The following is a 25,625-nucleotide window of genomic DNA, read 5'->3' on the forward strand; positions in this document are numbered from 1 at the left end:
AAAATTCAGTTTAACCATGTTTTCCTGTGTATGTTTTGTTACATCTGGGACATACTGGGACGCAAAAGCAGTATCTGCTCCAAACCAGCTCCTTGTTTCAGGACACTTCTGTTATTCCACTGTCAGTGCTCTCCTCGTGTAGCAGTAACTAGAGTTATCCCCAGCTGTCCCAAGTGAGCCAGGAGCACCTTCCATATTTGTAATAAGCAGAAGTCTGTCTAGCCCTTTTGCTCTTTTTATTTCCAATCTTTAGGCACAGTTTTTTTCACACAGGCTGGCTACAGCTTTCCAAAAGTGTGAAAGGTGCCTATTTTCACCAGCAGGTAAAAATAATATTGGATTAACTAAATCACTGCATGGACAACATCAACCAGACAGGCCTTCTTGTTCTTTCTTTTCCTTCTCCATTACCCGGGTAGGATAGGGACTGGCTAACAGCTCACAGCAGCTTCTGCTGGCAACTAGTTCAGAGTTTTATTTAGGCCTACTATATTACTGCAAAGGGAAACAGACGGGAAACGAGCCTATTCCCACTCCTCCAGATGCTAATCCCCTGGGACTGGTCTCCCCAGCCTCCTCCAGCGCCTTAACTGCCTCTTACATCTTCCATTTTTACTAAGAAAATTTAATCAGTCTCCTCTATATCCAGGACGGACAGACAACCCTCCGAAGCCATCCTTAACTTCACAGCAGGACAAGGAAGAGAGGAAGTGAAACCACTCCAGGACTCTAAACCAAAGCCCAGGAACAGCATCCGGACAGCGCGGCTTCTTCGCCGTTAGAAGGTAAAAATGCTCTGCTAGTCCCATCAGATGCAAGCCCAGGAACGTGGATCGGTCTCGTGGGAAGCTCTCACTCCCCTTGCCCCAGCTGCGGTGACAGGGAAGCGGGCGCGCAGCCGTGTGCGGGGATGGAGCGGGGAGAGCGGGGTGCTGGGGAGCCCCGGCGCACGGGGCTCGGCCGCGCCGGGGAGACCCGTGTGCGAGAGGCAGGGCCCGCTCCGTGCCTGCCGCCTGGCCACCATACGCCTTCCCTGCCAGCGTGAGGCGGCCGTAAAGCCCGTCTAACACCCCCCCGGGGAATCCCTCTGATGCAGGGGGAGTCCCCGGCAGCTGTGGGCCGGGGTAGCTGAGCTGGCTCCCTGCCATCCCCCGCCGAGCCGGGCTGGGAAGTGCGGGGAGAGGGAGGTGTGGCTGCCGGGGCCCCTCAGCCATTGCCGGCTACTGGGATTGCCTCTCTGCGGCTGCTAGCAGCCGGGCTCCCGCGGGCACCGGCCGGGGCTCCCCGGGAGCAGCGCGGGGCCGGGGCACGGCTGCGTGGCCCCGCCGCCGCCGCTCGGGCCGGGACGGCACTTCCACTCCGGCCATTTTCCTCGGGCGGCAGGCGGTGGCGACCAGCGAGCCCCGACGCCGCCCGCCCGCCCGGGGACGCGGCGCGGGAGCTGCCGGCCAGGGCAGCCGCGCAGGCCGCTGCCGGTCGAGCCGGGACGCCCCACCGGCCCCAGGCGGGAGACGCGGGGCGGCCGCGGCGAACTGGAGGCGGCCACAGCCGGGGGCAACCTCGGCCGCCGGAGCCCGCCCGCCTGCCCCGTGGGCAAGGGCTGCCGCTAGGCCCCGGCCCCGCGCCGCCGCGCCCGAGGGGAGCCCCTCCGCCGCCGCCGCTGCCGCCGCGGAGGGAGCCCGCTGCCCGCTGCCCCTGTCCCGCCGCCCCGGGGAGAGGGAGCGAGCCGCGGCGCGGGCACCCCGCCGGCCCCCGCGGGAAGCGGCGGCCCCGGCGCGCAGGACCGCGGAGCGCCCCCGCCCCCCGCGCCGCTCCCCCTTTGAAAACTGATCTTTGGCTCTTCGCGTGAAAGTGATTTGAATTTGGCTCGGCGGCGCTCTGCGCAGGCGTCCAGCTGCTGGCATGCTGGCTCCTTGCAAAGCAGCTGTTTTGGGTTTGAAATTCCAACATGGCAGAGGCTGCAGTCAGTCTTCCCTTCAAAAACTTGGAATGATTTCAAATCATAGGCACCTTCACTTAACCCGAGCCCCCATTCATCAGCAAACACATCGGATCGATGCTACTCTAACCTATCGGGTTCTTGTACCAAATCTCCAGGTAAGAGGATCTTTTTTTTTTTTCCCCCCCAGTCTCCCTACCATCGTTTTAAATTTTATTAAATCTTAAAGATCTCCGACACAGCCGCGTATTAATTGCCTGTTCGTGCCCTAAATATTTTGCCTAATTTGCGGTCGTTTTCTGATACTAAGTACTCCGGTCTGCTTGCCTGATCGTAGTCTGGAAAGTACAGATATACAATCGCAGTGCATGGTTTTTCCTCCTTGATCATTGCCAACAATAGTAGGCAGATTAAGAGTTCGCGATTGCAAGCTCCCTCCCCACCTCCTCCTCCTCCTCTTAATTGGATTTATTTTTAAGTTGCTTTGAAAATAATAAACTGCAGGTAACGCGGGTCTGGACATTGATGCAACTAACTTCTGACCAAATAAGTGCAAATAAGAATCTCGCAGAACAAAAGTTAGGTTTAAATTGCTGTGTCTTGGCTGGGGTGGGGGGGGGCACGAATATGTCAGAGGAGCTGTTGCAGTAAAATGTAAGCACATCATCTTGGAGGGGGTACAGCGTGGTGGGCGTATTGTTGGCTCAGGAGGGAGAGAAAGATGTATAATTTAATGGTATATACAATCCACTGATCCTATTACTATCCTCCCTGGAGCTCTTGTTAGTTTCAATGGGAGTGAGTGAAATTGACATGGACTTGCATTCCTGGTCATGTGCTTTTTTTCCCCCTTTCTTTCTTCTCTTGTGATCTGAGATCCCCTTTTTGTTGATGTTGCTTTCCCACTTAATTATATGCATGTAGGTTAAATGAATACCTGACGAAAGGGCCCACGTTTCAAGGCAGTGACATTTGATAGCTGAGAGGAAAAGTGGCTTTAATGAAAAGCAACCTTTGGAATTCCTGCTTGTGAAAAATCCAATTCAGCTTTTTGTGCTGCCAGCAAGAAATGATCAGTAGCACCAGTGTTTATGGTATGTCCGTTTTGGGATCTACTTCCTTTGCATCTAAATAGCAAAGACAAATTTAAATAGCATGATAACGCACCGAGGACTCTGCATGCAAATATTTTGTAATAAATACCTAATGTTTAGTAGTATATTTTCTTGTGTATATATAAGCATTTTTTTCTCTTGCTATCATTTGTTTATCGTTTGTGCTTCGATTTTGGCATTAGTTTTGTCCATTGTATTGATCTCAGTTGTAAAACCTGAAGTTGCATGTTACCAGCAGTGCACTATACACACCACTGAACTCCAATGGTATGTAAATTAGTAAAACTCGGCGAGTGGAGAGGGCAAAAACGTGTAGCAATGAATATATACACCTACACGTCTATGTGCTCATATATACATGCCTAAAATGCATCTTTTTCTTTTGCAAACTAGTATTTTTTTAGTAGTTATTTAAACTCCAGCTGCTTTTCCCTCTCTTACTTTCAGTGTAATCAGCTGCTAGAGATTCTAACTGATGTGGGGTGAGGGAATGTTTTGCATGTAAACAAACAAAATTACTGTTGTGGCCGAATGCTTAATACGATTTAATAAGGAGTATTTTATGCTCAGTTTACAAGTGTCTGGTTCACACTGCTCTGCTCTCAGTGCTTAACAGAATGAAATAATCCGGTGCTGAAACTGGCTCTATTTTAATGGTCACTCTCCAGACCCTCATGCTGCCCCTTCCTCCAAAAAAGTCAGATAAAATGGAGCATGGGGAATTTCAACAGAGCTCCTTGTGGTGCAGTAGATGCACCTCTAGGTATGCAGTTAAGGCTAAGGAAGTAGCAACAAAAGTGGCTATTAGTCTGTTTTGTGCAATCAGAAAGGGGGTATGTTCACTTTTAATTGTGTGTGATAGTAACAAATAAGGATGGAGAGAGACCCTAGGAGAGAGAGAGAGTGTGCATGTGTGTGTGTGTGTTTGGGATAAGGGGGAGGTCTGCCGTGTGTGGCTGATGATCTCTCGTAATAACATATCTGAATGCAAGAAAGAAATTGAGAGACAGTTGCACAATGTACACTCCTATTTTGGTGTTGTAGGTGACTGTATTGCTAAACATATCCCAGGTGATATATGATGGAAATGATCTGATTGCATTTTGCATTTAGAACTTGTTGACTTTGGAACAATCAATAAGGCAACTGTTTATTTTAGATGCACATAATTTGCTCTGAGAAATGTTTTAAGGAGAAGAGCAAGCAAGCGAGAGCGGAGCTTTTTTTTTTTTTTTTTCCTAGAGCTGTTGGAGCAAATGTGATTGCCAGATGGGAGATTTCCCTCTGTGATGTTAAAGCTGTAATATATATTCAGAGCAGATTGGACTGCTGCTTGTGATGAGGAGGATATTACATTTATAAATTTTAAATCGGGAATCGGACAGTATGCTGAGAGCTGAAATTGGATGGTGTGGACGGTTTGGACTGTTAAATGCAATTCCAGATAATAATAATAATTATAGTAGCAGTAATATATGTATATATAATAAACATGATACTATTAGGTAGCTATATATATTCTATGGTGCTTAAGTATATATTTTCAATATGAGTTCTCTCTTTCCTCGCTTCCCTTAAAATGTTAAGGATTGAGGGTGATTGGGAGGGGTTGTTTAAGAGCCCACTGTTAGGAGAAATCAAATATAATCAGGTTCCTGTTTGAGGAAAAGTTTTGCTAAAATTCTTTCTGCAAATGCATCTCTTTCTGAGTTTTTGTTTTGCCCGTGCATGTGGCCTGACAGTGCCACAGTCCTGAAAGACTGGGAAGTGGGAACTAGTCACACTCGAGCAGCTCTGCTGTTGCAAATTAAAAGTGTGTTGTGGTCAGGAAATGAAAGCTACAATGTCTCTTTTGAACAAGTCGTTTATCAAGAGAAACATCTATCAAGCAGTGACTTGTCACATTGATCCTCTAAAAGTTAGGTCCGAAGTGGAAGCTGCTTTGATGTTTTTGATGCCAAATTTATAAAATTGGGAAAGCTGGAGAGAGTAGGACTGATTTGCACTTAAAAATTTCTCTGCTCTGGGCGTGACAAAATCATCAAGTATCTCTGATATAAGAGCTGGTAAACTAAGGAGGTATCGGATCTTCTACCTTGTTTTTATTTTCACATGGAAACTTTCGCTTTGCCACACAGGCAATTTCTTTTCAGGCTTCTAAAGATCCTGTCTGTATGACTCTCTGCATTATTTCATTGGGGATATTTTCTTGCTTAGGAATACATCTGTTGCTTCCAAATTGAACCTTTTTTTGTTGTCTTTCTGATGGTATTTATAGAGTTCTGCTTGAGAAGGCAGTTTTTTTCCTCTCCTCTCAGTCTTGTTTCGTCTTCTTCTATTTGTAATCTCAGTTTCCACCTCTCATCCCTGTGAAGCAAAGTTTCTTTTACTGCCAAAGTAATGTTTATAGCAAGTAAGGTACATTTGAAGGTATTTGTTAGCACAACTTAAAACATGTTAAGAGTACAGCTAAGTGTCTCTTCCCCTTCTGATTTTCTTTTTCCATCCATTTTTAGCACATGAACCATGCGTTCTCAGCAGGAGCAGTGTATTTCAAATTGAATGTAAAGTTGAGATTTCAAGTAAAAAAAAAAAAAGACCAAAACAAAGTCTAAAACTGATGTTTTATCTTTCTCTATTTTCAACCATCTAAATTGTTTAGCAACTTCACTAAAAAGTTTTTCATTTTGCATAAAGTTTGTGTTTGGATTATAAAGGAATCCCTTTGAAACAAGGGTTTGGTTTGTTTGGTTGTTTGGTTTCTGTTTTCGTCTCTGTGCTTTTTATATTTTTGGCTAGGGTATGAGTGAAATCTTCCTTAAAGCAGGATGCTTTGACTTCTTTTCTTCAGTGTCGTAAATGAGATAACACTGCTTATGAATACTTGATAGAGACCCATTTGAAAATAGGCAGCAAACAGCAGCGTGGTGGGAGTTTTGGTGAGTGTTATAGTTGCTAATTAATCATGTTGGAAATGAAGGAATCATAGCATGGTAATAAAGGCTCATTGTTGTTTGATGTTTGTAACAGGATGTGACTCCTACATGAATCTGGTGGGTTTGGAGGTTTTGTTGTTATTTCCTCCCGTCATATTCAGCAACCTTCACTATTAGCTCGAATTGTTTTTATTTACTGCAACATTGTGAAAGTACAGGAATGTTTGCTTATTGTAGCAGCATTTTAGAAATATTAAGATTGTATTATTATTGATATTTGCATCATACAGTTCATGGGAAAAAATTACTAGTCTTATGTCATTAGCTGTTCTTTAAGTTTTTTATAGTTAAGCCTAGCCAAACACTTTTTGTGGTTTATTTTCTCGAAATAAAAAGCCCTACTACTTTTATTTTTTATAATTTAAAAATGGTACTTGATGAACTTTTGTGCCCTACTTGCTTATGTGTTTGTAGTAAGGGATAGCAACTAAAAATATATTCCAGAATAGTTTGTATACTAACCCTTTAAAAATTGATCTGCAGAATACTTGGATGGTGGTTTTTTTCCTTGGTTTTGTTTCTATTACGGCTCTTATTAGATGTGTCATCTTTGGGCTTTATTTTTCACCTGTCTATTAATAACTGCTATATACAATGGAGAGAGAATCACTTTCAAAATACAAAGCTTTAGTTTAAAAATTTAATAAGGCTATTTTTTGCTGCATGAACAAGGTTTGTAATCTGCTGTTGTTTAGATGCTCAGTTTCTTTTTAAAATATAACTCCTAGAGGAGAATTATTCTGTATGGTTCCTGTCAGTAAGTTTATTCAATGAATGCATACATGAAGCACTGAATATGATGACTGATCTTTCTGTAGTCCTAATCATCAATTAATAGGCTTATCTGCTTGTTAGGAGTGGGTTTAATGGTACAAAATCAGCATGAGATCTGTCTATATGAAACACTTGTATGTTGTTTATGACAGACTGAGTTTTGATCTTGCATCCCCAGATCTAATAATAGAAATATTTGGCTCTTTGCCCTCAATCAATATATCCATTAACAGAAAAAACTTCACACAATACTTTCATAAAGTGCTGGATGTATTGATACCAAGTTGATAAATTTAATTACTGGGGTTTTGCATTGATTCATTGATCTTATGATTGGAGGAGATTGTTCTGCAGACATTTCTAAAGTATTGAGGAATATTGTGTGTCCATAAAGCCTTATTAATTGATAAATCAGCACTTTTTTTTCCTCCTCAGTTATTGATAAGACATAAAAATAACTGTAAAAATAATTTGGAATAAGCTAATTAGAAATTCTCATGTGTTAGTAACAGAGCAGATAAGAAGCAGTACTTTGGAGGTAAAAAAAATGAAGTTTGAAGTGGAATTGTGCCTATTGGGCCCAATCCTTAAATGGTGTAAAAAATATTTAGCTTTGAAATGATAAAATAATTTACAGTTCCCAGAATCTGGACCATGGTGGCTGTTTTGTTTGTTTTGGTTGTGGTGGCTTGTCTTTTTTTTTTTTTCCCAGTACTGTTCTTTGACTCATTGGAAGCTGTTTTAAATTAGATATTATGGATGTATGGAATTTTAGATAAGCATCTGATCCAAAATGAATAGTATAGCTATAAAAGCAATTTGAAGAGCCGTAAATTCAGGATTGCGTATCCCTGATATTGTTGCAGAGTATTAAAATCTTGCTGCTAGAGATGCTATCCTGTAAGTGAAAACTTATCTTCCTTATGGGAAAGATGACTTCAGGGAACTCTCAGCTGGGAAAAGGCCCAGAGTTTTTTTTTTTTTGTTGTTGTTGTGGCTAAAATAATAATTAAAAAAGCCAATACATAGAATTAGTTACAGGAATATTTTCCAGGTGAAAAACCTTACGGGAGTACTTGGCTCCATTTCGTTGAGGTATGCGACCTTTTCACCCTATGTCAATGATATTTTTATAGAGTGTGTGAGAAATGTGAGTATAAAGAAAATTCCTTAAGATCATTCAGTTTTTTATTTTTTCTTAAATAAACAAAAGAAAAAAAAAAAAAGAAGAAAAAAGAAATCTCTCAATCAAAATAACATATAGATCTCCCTTAATGAAACTAATGAAACAGTATTCCTTTAAAGAGTGGTAGGTAATAGAGAGAAACAGAGACAACCACTTGCCAGATGTTATTGTAGGTTCAACAAATGCAGTCTTACCCTTCAAGGAGCAGGGAATCCTACACTGGAGGTGTAATGGAGGTCAAAGGAAACCTAAGTCTTTCAGACCTTTTAATAATTGTACCTGCCATCCCCTCAATTGGCATGTTAAAGAAAATGCATATATATATATATATTATGTTTCTTGGACAATAATTTGTATTTGCAGCAATCTACTAAGCACAAGTGGACTTCACTACTGTTGCTTCTAAATACCTGTTGGGGTTGGCCCTGCTGTGTGACAAGTGAGTGAAAATGGAAAGAAAAATAGCTGTTCAGTTTGGTTACCAAAATCTTGAGAAACTGGGGAGAGATCAGGCTTTGACAGGTCAGTTTGAGAATGGGATGAATACAAAAATGTGTAATTTGCAGAAAGCACCACTGATTAAGGGCATACGGAGATGTCTGCAGTGATGAAAATGTGGAGTCTCTGCTTTCGTTTTGCCGAGCTCTGTTGCTATGAGGTATCGGCACACACAGAATGTTAATAACAGTATTGTGTGTCTGTTCCGATAGTGCGTGGAACGGTACCTGTCAAACATATCATAACACTCAACTATCTCTTTAATCATATAAGCAACACTCCTTACTACAAAAGCTATTGTATTTGTACAATAGGAAGAACAGCCATACATTATTTGAATAATGGACTAAAACTTTGTTCTTTAAACCATTTTTCTGCAGAGGGGAAAAAGTTTCATGTATCTTGGCTGTAATTAAAAATAATGCAGCTACAGATGACTGTCATGCCACTGGCTAATTTTTAAATTTTTTTTTCTATTATAGTCTATTAAGTGTGTAGTCTGATATGCCATGACATACTGAAATAGCAATTACCAGTCATTATTTAACTGCAACTGAGAACTCCTTTCTCAGTTCTTTTATAGTGTAGCTACTCCTAGCATATTGTTAGTTAAATTTCAAATACCCTGAAAGGTATGTGGACGGAATGCTGAGATTATTATGATATGATTACAAATTTTGGTGATGTAAGTACATTTTTGTTCCAGATTCCTTGAAATCGTGTATTACCCAGACTTTCTGTTGTCCTTTTTTAACCCTTCTGTATTCTACTTTTAATCTGTTCTGTACTCTTTGTTAAAGCATGTGGCTCACCTTCTGTAGATGAATTGCTCAATGTATGAAGATGTATGCCACAGTTTATTTTGTGTGATATTTTAGAATGTATGCATGTGTCATGCTGGTTATAGATTGGTGATGATAACTTTGTTTGAGTAGTATGTATTTTACATGCATTAATACTTTAGCAGTAAGACCATACTGTGGTCAAACTTCATGAACTAAGATAGCGGTCTCACATCGAATGAAGCAGGATCTGAATGAATGATTTTCTGATACAGGTCACAATTGAACTTTTTGTTTCTCTTCTTCAGTGTGATAAAATGCTTAAGGGACACATGAAGGCATGTTTGCGTAACTCCTACTAATCTGAAGGGAATTTGTAAATGAATATTGAGAGGAGATGGAAGAAAGGACTGAATCTGGTGGGTCACAGGGGTTTGTGGCAGGAATGTATCTTCATGTTTTCATTTAAGATGTTTTGGGATTTTTTTTGCCTGATTTAGAATAAGAGCTGTTTGCCTTTTAATATGTTAGAAATAACATCTGTATTTTCATCTGAGATGTTTTTTCCTTCCTGTCTCCTCCATTCTAGCATACAAGCAAGTTATTAATTAAAAAGCATTTATACAGTGAACTTGAATTATCACTTAATAAAACTTAAAACTGTAGTGTTGCAAAGATATTCCTAGACAGTACAATTGATTTTGTGTGCTTGTCTGCTGGTGAGGGGAAGAGCCAAAAATTACTTTATATTGCTGAATGACAGCAGAGGGTGGATGGGAATGATAAGATGATATGCAGAAATTATGAATCCATGACAATAGTATCGATATTGACATTTAAAATATTATTAACTGATAGCCCTACTGTACAAACTGCAGTGATAGCTGTGCTTTTAGGTGAAAGTAGCTATTTATATGCCTTATGGCTCAGTGTGGTCATGTTGAAAGTATGAACCTACTCATCACAGATTCTGAGAAAGTGCGGGTTAACATCCTCTGTGTTCTTTAGACCTGTCTGATTACTTCAGCCTCCTGTGTTGACACAGAGAAAGAAACAGCTAGATTCTATGCTGGAAGAATGAGGTTTGCAAGCACTGACTGATATTAGGTATCCCATTGTGATACCTAAACCAAATTTTAAAAAATCAAGCATCCTTTTCAAGTTAAACTAGAGAAACAGAGAAAGGAACAGCAAAGATGTTTCTGAAGACATTTGAAGGAGCACCATTTACTTTCAAAAGAGATCTTTCCCATCACTTGTGGATAGCTCCACCATGAAGAGCAATATCAAAAGATCTCAGAAAAGTAACTATTCTTTTATGTCTTTGGGAACTCAGATGCTTACAAGATTGTTTCTGAGAAAGAAAAGAATTGATCCTATTTTCAGTCCCTTGTTGTTGGCATTTGTGGACCACATGACTAGATACAGTATTGTAGAAATATACTCTTAGTATGTGGATGCAATTCTGTTTCCCCTTGCAGCTCTAAAATAACAGTGCAATGTCGCTATATGAAAACACAGTTTGGACAATGTTTTGGTTTTTTTTTTGCATTCTATGAAATTGTTTTATTTAATATGCATATGGAATTTGCTGAAGATCTTTAATCATAATAGATAGGTCATCTGCATTATAAAAACAGAGAGATTAAAATAGTCTGTGTTTTTTATAAAAATATAGATTTAAAGTCAGCTGTGATAATTTGCGAACTGGTTATCCTCCATTCAGTCAGAGAACTGTTGGGTTTAAATATCATCAATTTAAACCATAAACATTCTGTTATTTTTAATATGGAATAAGACCATAAATTTATTAGCTCTTCAACTAAATGAACACTTGTTTTAGAAAATTAAGAGGTTTTGTGTTTACTGATGTTAGGTCTTTGTATCATAAGGCTTTATATTAACTTCATAACTATAGTGGTACTGTATTGAGCATGCAGTAAATAAGCAGATATTTAATTTTAAAGATCATAATTTTTCATGTGTTTATAGAATTTCTGATATTTTTTTATTTCTTGCTCTTTGCCTTCAATAAAAGCAGTAATAGGTATATTTTGGAAACTGTTCATGCTGCAATTAACCTTTCTTAATCATTGATTTTCATTTTGTTCTTTGGCTTTCATTCATTGTATTTCATACTCCTGTGTAGGCATTCTTTATACTACAACACTGATTTATTTTTCCACTTTCAGTTTAAAAAACATTAGTGGTAACATGAACTGTGATAGGTAACCATGGTCATCGTATCAAGCAGTGTTATTCAGATTAATGCCAGTAAACCCAACATAACTAGGGGTATGAGGCACTTGTCATTATTCAGCCCCTAGCATTTGCCAGTGTGGCAGTCATATCAAAGGCACACCTTAATATGCAGAGAACATATTTGTTGAAACACATGGTTCAATAAATATCAGAAGCCTTTGTTTTTTAAAGTTAGATGTAGGTAAAATATATCTCACTATGAGCTGTAGGTAAAATATAGTGTGCTTATAGAGACTGTGAATAAACAGTGCCTTAATGCATGACATTTTTAAAGTTTTCACTAGTTAGAAATATTCAGTTATAATATGTTATCCATACTGTACAGTAGAACAAATTGACACTAGTATTTATTTGGAGTAGTAATTTTCAGCATTAATTAAGGAAAGATGTTTTGTTATTGAGTAATTAGCAAACACCACCCCACCCTTACTCCCTCAGGATGTCATCTGCTTAGAAATTGTAGAATTCACTACTTTCATTCATGACAGGCAAGTTCTTTTTGGCTAAAGTGACTGTTCCTCTCTGTTTCAGAACATTACAACAGCTGCAGTTTGAGCTTGAAGGGTCTGAGTGGCTGAGATAACATCACAAATAGTATTGCATCTCAGAAAGTGTAATTCAACTTTCCATTTTTGGGTGCTTGGTTATCAGAAGCACCGAGTCCTTGCAATTTCTATTGACTTTGGATATGCAGGTGTCCAGGAAATTTCAGAAGCTAGGTATTATAAGGAATTTCCCCAGAAAATGGTAGGCATTAGCTTTATTTGTACTTCTTAAATGTTCCAGTCTCCCTCTTGAGGTATTAATGCTGTATGATATGATAGAAGAAACAGAGTTTTTAATTTTTCTTGGTGGTTGTAAAAACACATTTTAAATTCATCAGGACAAAAAGATATACATTAATAAAGGTATAAGGAATGATTCATTTGTGATTTTGCTCAGAGGAAACTTTATACTGTTTGTGACTGTGTAGATATTCCAAGAAACAAAATGCAGAATAGATGATGCTGTTCTAATTGCAAAATCTTCCTTAGTTATCTTCTCCCTCCTCCTGATCCTTCTCCCTTCCCCCTCCCTCTCATGGCTTTTTTAAACAATTATGGGCATTGTGCTCCTTAATGATGCATAGTTACTGTAAAGATAGATGTCCTCAAATAATGAGTTTCTAATAATAATCAGAAGCACTTAGATTAAACTGGTTTTGTATAGAAACCTTACAGTATGAAAAACTACACCTAAAATCCTGAGGTATATTTACAGGAGCTAAGCCTATTTACGGAAAACTAACCCAATTTTTTGTCTGTTCACATGTGTGGGGTGGGGGCACTGGAGGTGTATTGACTGTGTGTGCCTACGTTTTTGTCCACCTGCTTTAAAGACTTCAGAAGATTTTTTTTTTAGTACAGATTTCTATTTTGCTTTCTAATAACAGAATATGTTTTAAAATCACAACATACTAATTAGCTTCTGTGTTTACACTGGAAAGCTTGCATTCCTTCAAATGACTTTTACCCACACTCTTCTTTCGATCTGTTGCTTCCCTCACCTCCCGTCCTCCTCCCCCACTCCCTGTGAGGTTTATTACATTAGATTTGTTGCTTTCTTCCTTGTTCAGAAGTTCTGAAGGCAAGTAATTGAAAGTGATAAGTACAGTAACAGATAATTGTTACTTGAAAGAGTTGTTGCTACATTGGTTGAGAATACTATCTTTCCTAACAGGTACTGAATCAGCAAGGCTGTACAATAAAAGGAGCAAAAAAGTTTAACTTATTGTTTAGAAATCATATGCCATTTAAATGGAAACAAACCCCCAAATCTCCCACATACCTTTTGGGGTTTGGAGAACAAAAGCTTACTTGTATGTTCCAAATTCCCCTGGGCCTTAATTTGCAATACCATTATTTAAGCCTGGCTGATACAAACCCATTGCAGAGAAATAGAATCTCTCCTTCCTGGCTTTTCAAAGCCATTCTATGCCTTCTTCTCTCTGCCTACCCGCATCCCCCAGCACCCCCCTCTTCGTTCCCAGCCTCTTGGTCTTACCCTGCCACTGTGAAACTCTTTTGTATTTGAAGTGCAGTAAACAGAAAAATAGTGAGCTTCTGAAACACAGAAAACTGCCATTCTGCATGGTTTTACTGACATCACTACCAACACATAGGTAATTCTATCTTCTGGCTAAAAGCAAGGCTATAATCACTTTAATATCTGTTGTGTCCTGTGCCAGGTGACCTGTAGTACTTTATTGTAAAGATAAGCACCCCGATACAATAAGTTATTTCTTCTCAGAAAGGGGGAAAAAAGTCAGATCATATAGAAAATATTAACCATAAAGTGAGGAGAAACTTGTGCCCCCTTAACATGCTCCTGGGGTACCAGGCTCTCTGGATCTCATCTCCTGGGTACACTGGCATTGTCAGATGCTCAGCTGGAAGCTATTCTGGAACAGAACTGGTTTTGGGTGCAGTCCCTAACAGCTGAGAGTAAATACAGGCATCACTGTAGCTTGATGCAGCGTTGAGCACTACAGCTGTGTTTATTTTGCTGCTAATAAAATGGCAGCCTACTTTGTCATTAAGAGGCTTGTCTTTTTGAAATAGCAATTGAGGTGTAATACTGAGTGTTTGAGTTAGTGGAAGGACCTAAGAAATAGATGAGCTGCGTTCCTGACTGTGGGTGGAAGGATGGTGAGTAATACGTGTCTTGGCATGGCATCTGCCAAAAGCATTTTTTCTCTTCCACCCCACTACGCTGTTCTAGTTTTGAAAGGTGTAAGGTATTCTAATAAGCAAAAGGAGGGGAGTGGAAAAAGTGAAAGGGAAAAAAACTTTCAAGCAAGTCATTATAGCACATCTCAATGACCGTGCCTCACACTTAATTTAATTAGAAGACAACTGCACTGGAAAACTAGTCATTTTAGTCGTAGTTAACGACTGGTTCTCTCCTACCCCCACTTAGAACTGATTATATGCCACATTGTATAATGTAACTTCTACAAGAAAATAAGGTATAAATAGGTATTGTGTAGTTAGAATAATGAAGTTTTCATGAAAGGTATTAACTTATCATTTAACTATACTTTTACAGGAGAAAATAAATATTTTTCTTCTGGTGTTTCTTTTTTACTATATCAAACAGAAAAAAACCCCAGTATCAAATTGGGATATTTTCTAAATTTTTAAACAAAAAACTGACCGCATAGCTATTTATATGTTCATTATGTGGTAAGAAAGCACTGAAGGAAATGAAACCGTGTATGTGCATGTTTCTTATAGGATGACTATTTTCAGAAGGGATTGCTGTTATGTTGTAAAATAATTTACTAGTGTATGGTTTGTGAAATGGTGTGGGTAGTTCAATGCTGGTTTCAGGCAAGAAAGTTTCCTAGTTAGCTCTAATGAGACTTACTTGCTTGGTAGTAACATAGGGATAAAAAATAATGTATGATTTAATGAAAAAAATCTATCCATTTGCATTTGTCCACCAAATTCCACTTGGTGATACGTTTGTTGGGCTGAGCTATTAAGTGTTCTGTGGACTGTGTTTCAACTAGTATATGATTGACTAGGTATATTAGAGCTTTTTACTTACTGCCAGTGCAAAATTTGACCCTAGTTTTACCCTGAGATGTTTTTGCCTTTAAAAATATCCACATTTCATGGGCACTCTGGTGATAAAAAAATTCATTTTTGTTATTTGTGGGGTGTGTCTCTGTGTTATAGTAAGAGTAACTTGCTGAATTGATATGGAATAGATTTTATTTTCTTATGTTGATTCCAAAGTTCAACTATGGGAATTGCTGTATCATCTCAAAAGTTTAAATCTGCATTTTATGCACTGTGCCAAAGCACCCATGAGCTCATTAAGCAAAGACTTTTTCAATTATATCTTGTGTTTATGCATGTATTTATACTTGACAGAAATCCTTTAGAGGTTTGGTTTGCTGTATTAATGCTTACAGTGTATTAGAGCACATAAAATATGGTAGAGTTGTCAGTAAAACCATGCAGAATAGCAGTTTTCTGTGTTTTTTAAGCTCACTATTTTTCTGTTTACTGCATTTCAAATACAGGAGTTTCATAATGGCAGGGTAACACCAAGAGGCTGTACTTACTAGTGCCGGTAGCTTCCATTGTGTTTTAGTAGCTGCTGAAGAGTTTCTTGGCCAGACATCCAGCCTCTAGAGGGCACAGCAGCAATCTGCTCTGCCAGACCCTCACCCACACAATCATCTGCACAAAGTTTTAATGCTGGTACCTACAAAGAGAATTCCACTTGTGTTGCATTAAAAAAAAAATCTCTGTATTCCTCATTTTCCTGGAGTTCTGCTATAGTAAGTGATTTCCTTTTCTTTTTCCTTCTTTAATCTTGGAAATGTTTCTGTATTTGCTTCCCCCCCACCCCCGGCATGGTGATCTTTATTAAAGTAGACTCAAATCCATTCTATTGCTGACTTGCAGATATTTCTTCACCTGGTACAAACATTTCTTTAGGTATACACTGCTCTTTGCTGTAGTAAAGACTACAGAAGCGAGTGCAGAGCAATTGAGACTTCCACAATTAGGTACTGAAATTCCTTATGTACTAAAATAATAAATAATCCACGTGGGATTAAACCCAGTTAATTCTACTCCAGTTGCATAGGTTCAATTGCTCAAGGCTTTTCTTTTGTGAGATGCCATATTGCAGCTTTTTATTCTCCTACAGATTAATGTTACTAATGTTGATCTTTATGTGGAGTCATACTTGTTCTTCAGTTCACTGTGATTCTCTACTTTAGTATATCACTATTAGCAATCAGGTTTTCAATAATTCAAATTAATCTGATGGTGTGCTTTGAATTTTCCTTAGATGTCCTCATGTAGGACAAAAAAAAAAGCAAGTATTCCTGGATTTGACGCCAGGAATAAAGACATTCCCCAATCTGTAGTTTAGTTTTGTTCTAAGACTTTATGGTTAGGGAGAAATGCATATTGAAGAAAAATTTGTTGCTGAGTGTCATATACCACTACTAAGAAAAGCTGTCTACATGGTTCAAGCTGGGCAATTTCTGCTTGAGAAATTACATAAATGCAGCATTTTAGCTATATATTTAGTGATGAGCAATAAAGCTTTACATCATTGTTGGGTTTCTACATTTCTGTGCAACATAAAAATGGAGGAAGGTTGTGGTCATGTTTTTGTAGGTCACCTTGCTATGCTCAGTTCCCACTTCCTAACCTTTTCTTCAAAAATAATTAAAACAAAAGTTGTTTGGTTAATGAAACGTATCATATCTACTTTATGGGTGGTACTTGACCAGATTTTATTGGGGAAGTTTGACAACTCCCTGTGAACAGTTTGGAAAATTTAGATAGTAAGTTGCCGTATTGAAGCAATCCCATTTCCAAAGTTTTTCATTGCTTTAAAATGTCAAAGAGTTTTTGTTAGTCTGAGAATAATGACAGTTTATGGAGATGCAGGGGAAAAATTTCCAAGACAGAGTACAATCTGTGGAAGTGCTATGTCAAACTTTTATGCCTTCATCACCTGTGACCAGGAGACAGTTAACTTAGTGGAGAAGTAACTCTGACATTGTTTTGTGATTCATCTAATCCACTTTTTCCCAGGGGGCTGAGACAGTCACTAGTGTGTCACTTCAGCCTTGGCACACTCCCAGGTTTGCAAACTTGGTTCTTCGTTCCACGCTGTGGGGTGGAGCTCTGCAGTAAAACTGCCCAACGTACTGAAACCTCAATGAAAAAGGAGGTGTAACACTTGGAGGGTGTCATGGTCAACTCCTTTACAAACCTGATCTCTGCAGGGTTAGGTATACACTTAGAATAAGCTTCCACTGTCATGGAAATAGGTTGGAAATATAGTTAGGGTATCTGCTCAGTCTTAAAAAACCAAATTTTTTGATGACATAGTTGTTTACAGTCAGACACTGGTCCTGCTGTTCTGCCTGAGAGGGAGCTTTCTTTTTTTGATAACTGTTAATAGAGTATTGGTATCATCCAAGTATATCCCTTACTTTTGTCCTCCAAACCGAAATGTCCTCAGCCTTTCTCTTCCACCCTGTCAAATCCGTGGCTTTTACAGCTTGTTCTAAAAGCCAAAACAAAATCAGACTGTATTGAGGTTCGCGGGGGGAAGCAAGAAAGTCCTAGAGCCACCAATGTCCCCATGAGGGACACAGTGCCTGGGTACCAGTGGGATGCCTGATGGAGAGGGGAGAGGCTCTGCCCACATCACCTGTGGCATTGTGGTGGCAGGCAGAGCTAACTGAGTCTTGGATGGTTCAAAATAGCAGGAACAAAAGAATATGATGTGAATGTATTGATACAGTTTATACGATTTAAAACAAAAAAAGGAAGTTTTATTGGGAAAATAATTCAAAGTCAATTTCATGGGGAATATTAAAGCACCAAGCAAGTCTAATGTAAGCTAAATGACAGGTCACTGACTTTGGTTACTGGAAGTGTATGTGTCATGTCTTTTGTCTGAATTTAGAAAAATGTGAATTTTGTCCTTGTGGTAGAACACTGCAGCCCTTAAACATAGGACGGGGAGAAGAACAGCAAAGGATTTTTTTTTCACTCCTGAACAAATGAAAGCATGAGCAAAGCCACCTGATTTTAAAATTCAGGCTCCAAATCTCTCTTTAAATCATTTTTAATAGACACTAAGTTATAAATCATCCAAGCAATTACATGAACACAAAAGGAGTGGGGCCTAGCCTCAGCTTCAGCCCCAGATGTTTCTTGACTACAATAACGGCCCAACCCAGATATTTACAGCTTAATTTCTGCTCATGTGCACTTGTCCATAAATGGTTCCTTTTCCATTTCCAGTTCAACAGCTGAACAACTTATAGTAGAGCATGATTCAAATTTGAATCATGGCAAATTGTGGATAGAGGTAATTTACCTTTGTAAACGTTCAAGTCAATTTCCAATATTTAAAATGTAAGGTGGCTCTTGAACAGAGAAGGATAGTTTGGCCCCTTTTCAAATGTTGTGTTCTTCATTTTTTGGTCTATTATTGTATATAAAATCTGGTTTTTTACATTCTTTTTTTTTTTTTTAGCTTTTTTGCAGTTCTGCGCAGAGACTTTTTTTCTCTCCTTTTAATGCTCTGCCATCTAGCATGACTTGCATTGCAAGCCGGTGCATCTAACCTCGCTGCTCTCTCCATTCCTGTCCTGCTTACTGCTCCTCCCAAACAGCCCAATGCTTGAAACTAAACAAATTGAAAATAATGATTGGTAACCATCTGCTGTGCTGAAATTCCACGTACAGCAGTTAACTCCATTTTACAAAACAACTTCAATCTAGTGAATTACAGTGCAGTTCTTGGTGGCAGCAGATAGCAACAAGCAGTTTCGAGTTCCTCTAGACAAAGCAGTTAACGTAGGGACCATTATGCAGAGTCATTTGGTGGTGTTGGGATGATGGGGGGATGCTTGTGCCATCAGACAGTTCAGTGTAATGCATTTGAAACTAGAGGGAGTCTGACCACGGCCTAATTGTTTCATCTTATTAAAAAGGAGGCTGGTCCATAAAGCTGTGCTGACAGGCGATCTTGCAAGTCTGTACCCTTCAGTTTGGTTTTCTGTTTCTGCAGCTGAGTGCAATACTGTGAGGAATGTGTTTGGCTTTCAGTCATTTCCATGTGACTTTTGGAGTGCCCAATGAAAACCTCAACCAAAAATTAGGTTGTGTAGCTGGTCAAAGTATATTGAAGAAAAATAATTAATCATAGGTTTTCTATTGGAGAAATTTTTATAGATGCAGAACTGTAACAAGAAGCACTCTAAAAAGGGATGGACTACCAATCAGCAGACATTCAAATAACTACAGACTATGATGTAATATTAAAATAGGCACCATTATTATCTGTGTTTTTAATTCAATTTCAGTTATTTGAGTTTAGGTTTTGATTGTGTGTAAAGAAAGTTGCTTAAAATGGGCAGTATATTGAGTTCAAAGGACCCATACAGTTCATAAATTCTCTGGTGTCTACTGGATTTTTCATCAGGGAGACTTCCAATAAAAATGATCTATTTTAGAAATAATATTGTTTAGTAGGTTGAAATGTGGTGTAATAAAATTAGACCTTCAGTCTTCTAAAGTTACTACTTAGATGGCACCCTTGGGATGGTAAAATGGCTGTATAAGCAGATGAATCAGACAGTTTCACTGATGGATACATTTGTCAGTCTCCGTTACAGATATAATATATTCTTATATCTGTAATCCTGACACTGTTACATCCAAATGAAATCAACATGAGGTTGTCATCTTTAAGCAAATATGTTAAGTGTTGTCTTTTGTGCTTTGGATTTGAAAGAAAGGGGCCCAAGGGAGCCAGCATCATGCAAATGGAACAAATCCCATTTCTTCTGAGCTGTGCTGTTTCCCCCTTCATGGCAGCTGGCTGTGTTATCTTTGTGTGTTTCTCTGAGTGCTGACAATTCTTTCAGTGATCTAAGTTAGGGCACATTAGAAAGTGGAAGCAGCTGTCTGTCGTTATACTGAGAGACGTGTTTGCTCTACTGCAAAGATGAAGGACCATGAATCCTTGACACACTCTCTCCCCCCTCCCCCTTTACTTTCCAACATGATCAACATTCAGACGCACAGATTGTCTGCTTGGACAGTTTTTTGTTCTGACTGACAGCATCTGGCATAGACAAATTTAAAAATACATAGCATGCCATGCTTGGAATTGGAACATCCCTTCTTTATTAATCTTCTCATTTAAACCATTCATTTACATTTCAAGAAAGGTTACAGCTTGATGTGGTTGAAACATTTATTTTAAATGAATAACCTCCTAATGAAATACCTCGAATGAGCACCAAACAGTCAGTGTTTATTAAAAATTACACCTGATTAGTATGGCCTTGGAACTGTAGTGAAGATATAAGATTTCCCCATTGTCTCAGTTGATAATAAAGAAAAAAAAAGAAAAAATGTTTAGCATGTATAAGGGTAATCCTTTTTTTTTTTTTTAAACCACAGAGCTAAATGAGAGCAGTGTTTTCACTTGCAACCCCCCATTATTTTCAAGAGTACTGTGTTATAAAGCAGTAGCCTTTAAAATGCTGTTTCTCTAATTAAATCTGGTTTTGCTGGAACAGTACATTTAAAGGAAATGCCTAAATAGAGCATTGTTTTGTTTTAATCTGCTAACACATTTATGATTTGAGAGACAAGATGCTTTAGGATTTGATGTAATCTGAAATCCTATATCTATTCTACTGGGAAGTATTCACATATTTGCATACAGTACTTTACTAGTAAAATAGAACTGAAATGGTGGACCACCCACTAAAATGTTTATGCACGTGCACATGCACACATGCACACGTACATTCTGTGCACTCTCATCTTCATGATCCAGGTTAGCAATGCAGACATGCTTGTCTAGCATTTATGTAAAAATAATATGAAAATTGGCTATACCACTCAGAATATGGACTTGAGTCCATGAAGGGAGGGAGAAAAAAACCTCTTCTTGTACTAGGCATTTTAGATGCTTTATTGGATTGCAGCTTTAACTATTTGCTGCACATAAAAAAAAAAATCTTCCAGAAGGACTTGTGGGGGGTGAGGGGGAAAACCAGTATTATAATAAAATAGAGGACTGTTCAAGTGCTTGGCAGTAAATATGTAAAACAAGTATCCTGGCTTATTTGGAAAGGAAAGAAGCTGTAGCAGGCAGGCTCAATTAACAATTGTAAGCAGGAGAGGACTTGTATTCCTCCGGTAAATGTAGGAGAGGTCATTTGCTTTAGGATAAAATCTGACAAATTTCAGATATAGACATAAAGGCTGGTATAAATATGACAAAAGATTTTCAGTTGCACATCAAGCATTTTGTATTTGCAGTGGTCATTTACATTTTTTCTCAGTGAATAGGTTTCTTTTTTATTAATGTTTTCCTGAATAATATGTTCTTAAATTAATTGACTGTGAAACAAGCATTTTGGGACAATAGGAATTTTAATACAAGCTGGAAATATAATTTTGTATTTTAAAAATTCTCGTAGTAATGCCTAATTTATTTTTCTTTTTCTGAAGGAAGTGCTAAGATGATAAGTTTTCAGCAGAGCTTTTACTATGCTAGTTATGTGTAGCCTGAGAAGTGAAATCAAATTTTATTTTAAATGAAATCACAGTTTTTCTCCCACAAACTGTTCCATTTATGTGATAAATTTCTATTATTTATTTATTTATTTAATGACTAGTTATAAAGGCTTGTACAGATATGCATCTGTAAGCAAACTGGGAATAGGTTAGAGAACACAATTCCCTGGTGTAAAAAGCAAGGTTTAGCAGTAATGCTTTTAATCTGGACTTGTAGAGGATTCGGGAGCATCCATAGATCTGCTTCAGTAATTACCATACCCCAAGTGGCACTGGAAGAGACATTTGCCTAAAAACTTGATGTCTTCATTACACTGTTTACATTTTAATTAGAAACATGAAAATTAGTGATTCATATGGACAACTATAGTTTAAGTGGGTTTGCTCACCATCCAATAAATCAGAGGGGGAAAAAAGGAGGGGGGTGGAAGGAAAAACAGGCAACCCTACAACCTGCATCTGCAAGCAGCAAACCCTCCCAAACCTTACAGTTGTAATAAACAGTTTACTAGGAATCATTCATGGGACTAATGTGTTGATATTAGAAGCTAGTTAAAATGTGGTTTCTATTTTATCAGAGAGGAAATTTTTATGTAAATTAGAGACTATTATTTTAAAGGTAATGCTAATTGCACTCGGTGTTACATGTATGTGATTGGGGTGTGTGTAGGATACGCATGTAGCTTCTGTGTGCATATAAATATGTCCATTGTAGCTATATTAAGGAGAAGAATTGGTGTAGGAATATTTTGTCAGTGCTGAGCACTTCGTATAGCTGCAGAGCAGCCAGTTTAGCCTGTTTCAGTATGTCTCCATAAATACATGTAAACACTAGTATAGCTGCACACAGAGATGCACACGTACAAATACACGTGTGTGCATGCACAGAGCGAGTAAGGAGATGTGGATAATTTGCCCCTGAATTTTGCATGTACCTGTCAGCACCAGTGGCCTAGAACCATTGCGTCCAGGAGTGATGGGGAGAGGCAGCGGTGCCTGTCAGTGTCCCTGCCTGAGTCAGCAGCATGTCCACTGCCTGTGCCGGGCGACAGTCACTCATGCAGCCCTGCCCTCCCCGGGGGCCGCCGGCCTCCTCCGCACCAAGGAGAATGACCCCTCTGTCTGGCGCGCTCGAGATCCCGAATCGCGCCGCATCGGTGTGCGAGTTCAAATCCCTACTCCTGAAGGCAGAGCTGGGATTCCAGCTAATGACTCAGAGATACAGAGGGTCAATGCACTGGTGATCTGGAGTACTGAGCCATTGCACCAGCTTAGTTGTACTTTTTTTCCCCCCCTCCTTCCATAACTTACTGTCTTACTCTCCACATTTCCGCCCCCATTCCCTTACGATAAAAGTGATGATACCTAAAATTGCGTTTCTTCTTTTAGGACTACTTAATGGGTTGAATTTCTTCAGATTTCAGTTTGATCCACCCAATTAAAAAAACAAATGTTTTCTTTAGGGGGACATGGGAGAATTGTTTTCTACACTATTAACTTTGTGTTACGCTAGTTCCATATAGGCCGTTTTGGACATAATGCAAATAATACGTGGATAGACAATTTTTTTGAATGGGAGAGCAAGCCTCAGTAGCAATAAGTAAAAACTTGATGGTTTAATATTAATGGGTTTTTTTATTAAACCAAAAATAAGGACGTTTCCTTCTCCATTGCTTTTTTATTGAATTTCTCTTTGTTGGAATCCTTAAAATTTGTAAGATAATCTTTTCCTCTAATTGTCACTGCATTCTGTTATTTTCTTTATATATAAAAATTTACATGTATGTATTAATATTTCTTCCTGTTTATCTCAGATTTTTAGAAATGGCATGATATACTTCAGAATAAGCATTTTATAAAGATATTTTGCATTCACCAGTATGAATCACATTTTTGTTCCTTCATCATTCAAGTGGTATTTTTGAGCCACAGAATAAGTAAACCCAGGTATGCCTTGTGGCTATTTTAATGCTTTATGTAAGTGTTTCACATGCCAAAAATACACAATAGTGTCTTTTTTTTGCATTTGTTTTACTGTTAAAATAATGTTTCAGTTTATGTCAAACAGCTTCATTTGATGTAAAGATTTTTTTTCCTATTTCTTAATTTTTTTCAAATGATTTTAGCATTGTCTGTAATTCGTGGTAATTTGGAAGCACTGCAATGAAGTAACTTAGGTGTACACTTTGTAGTGCGATTGACTTAGTGACAGTGCTATGTCTTCATTTGTTCTGGTTTTTCTTTTTTTTTTTTTTTCTCCTTTTTAAACACATCTCTTTGGGGTCTAGGCATGTTATAAATGTGACTGAACAGAACTGTTAACATCTGCAGAGACAGAAACATGCTGCCTGCTTGTACGTACTGCAAAATTCTAATAGTTTTGTGCTATCTGTTAAATTCAGCGTGCTTTTTGCATTGTGGCACGGAACAGTTGTGCTGTGAGGGAAGCTGGCTGCCTGCCAGCCATCGACTATGAAATCCCGGGTACCTGAGAGCTTATCAGTTCTTTTGATTTGTAAAAGAAAAAGTGATGAAAATGTTGGTAAACTGCCATGAAGGTTTAAGGCTGCTGGAATAAGGAGCCGTGTAATCAGATTGGAAAATGGAGCTTGAGATTCTCTGCATGTGAAGCAGTCGCCTGTGGACCTACCGAGATGCTGTGCAAGTGCCTGAGCTGACCACTTTGTTAGCAAATCAGCTTGTTTGCTGCAGCAGCAGGGTAGAATAGGCTCGTCCTTGTGATGGTATGTAACACAGGTAATATCTCTTCCTTTGCACAATGTAATCAGCTTGCAATTAGCTCACTCTACATTAACCTTCTTGATATTTTTCCCTTTCGTAAGACTGTGCACTTTAAACAATTAACTATAGAAAGTAATCCTTCAAGCAAATCAAAGCAATCCTTTAATTTTATCACCCTGCTGAAAAAGTATCAGGTGGTCAACTGGTCTTCATCAGCTGCTGGAAATTCTCAGGCTCACTGTAGCGTGGAGAGGTTCTTTAACCCATTCACATTTAGAAAAATGTCAAGATTTTATATTTCTCACATAATATAATGCTGCATTGTGAAACTGCAATTGGAATTGTTTTAATGAAAAACCTTGGGAGAGCCCTTTCATATACAGACAGCTTTTATGCTTCTGTTTGTTTAGGTATTTCCATACACTACCTCTCAGAAAGCTTTGATGACACAGCCACTTGTACTGATAATTCCACTGCTTCACCTCCAGTGAACTTGATTCACTAAGGTTGAAGAGAACAAGGCTATCGTTGCTGATCTTCTGTGCTGCTTTTTAATCCTCTGAAATAAAAGCCAGATAATGGTAAAATTTGTGTGGTAGGCAAACTTCCTTTTTGGTAGGAGAATGAAAGTTTTAATGCCATTTGTGGAACATTGACGTTTCTAGCTAAGAAAAATAAAAATTAAATTAAGAGAGCAGAACATTACATGCCTTGTTGCTATTTGAACGGCTTACCCAGCCAAAAGTTCCTTTGTCTCTTTAATAGTTTTGGATTTTATTACAAGCTGGAATTTTCCAGAGTCATTGTGTAAAATATGATTGTTGATATCCTTGAAATATTGTATAATAGCAGTATGCCTGGTATTTCATGTAAAAGTTTGCTTCTATTTAAATAATTGTTTGACACGCCTTGCTTATTTCTAAACTTAAATCACTCAACAGTTATGCTTATATGAATAGGAGCAGTGAAATTACTGACAAACATGTTATGAATAATATTGGTGTGAATGAGCCTTATTCATACTACATTCATTATATGAAAGTAAATATTGTTGGCGATTTAAGGCTGTAATAAATAATGACCTGAAAGTTCTGTCCAGATATTTTGTTTAGAAGACGTTGGAAATGGTCAGCAGCTGCTTTGTCACCCTCTACAAAAAGTCATTTAATTGAATTCCAGTAGATCAGAGCAACTGAAT

The 25,625-nt window shown here is 38.6% G+C and overlaps 1 protein-coding gene across 3 annotated transcripts in view; it reads left to right on the forward strand.

Moving 5' to 3' along the window:
* Positions 1 to 1,855: 1,855 nt before the first annotated feature.
* Positions 1,856 to 25,625, forward strand: part of FIGN (fidgetin, microtubule severing factor) — a 104,643-nt gene continuing 80,873 nt past the window's right edge. For 2 of the 3 annotated variants that reach the window (XM_030952629.1, XM_030952628.1), the window contains exon 1: positions 1,856 to 2,097. Coding sequence is in view for 1 of the 3 variants with exons in the window: in XM_030952627.1 (XP_030808487.1) it covers positions 3,009 to 3,033 (25 nt within the window). In the remaining 2 variants the exon portion in view is untranslated. Of the gene's footprint in view, positions 2,098 to 2,863; positions 3,034 to 25,625 lie in introns of all 3 variants that reach the window. The other variant, XM_030952627.1, reaches the window with a different exon arrangement.

The sequence above is a fragment of the Camarhynchus parvulus genome, chromosome 7 (assembly GCF_901933205.1).
Source record: "Camarhynchus parvulus chromosome 7, STF_HiC, whole genome shotgun sequence".
Lineage (NCBI taxonomy): Eukaryota > Metazoa > Chordata > Aves > Passeriformes > Thraupidae > Camarhynchus > Camarhynchus parvulus.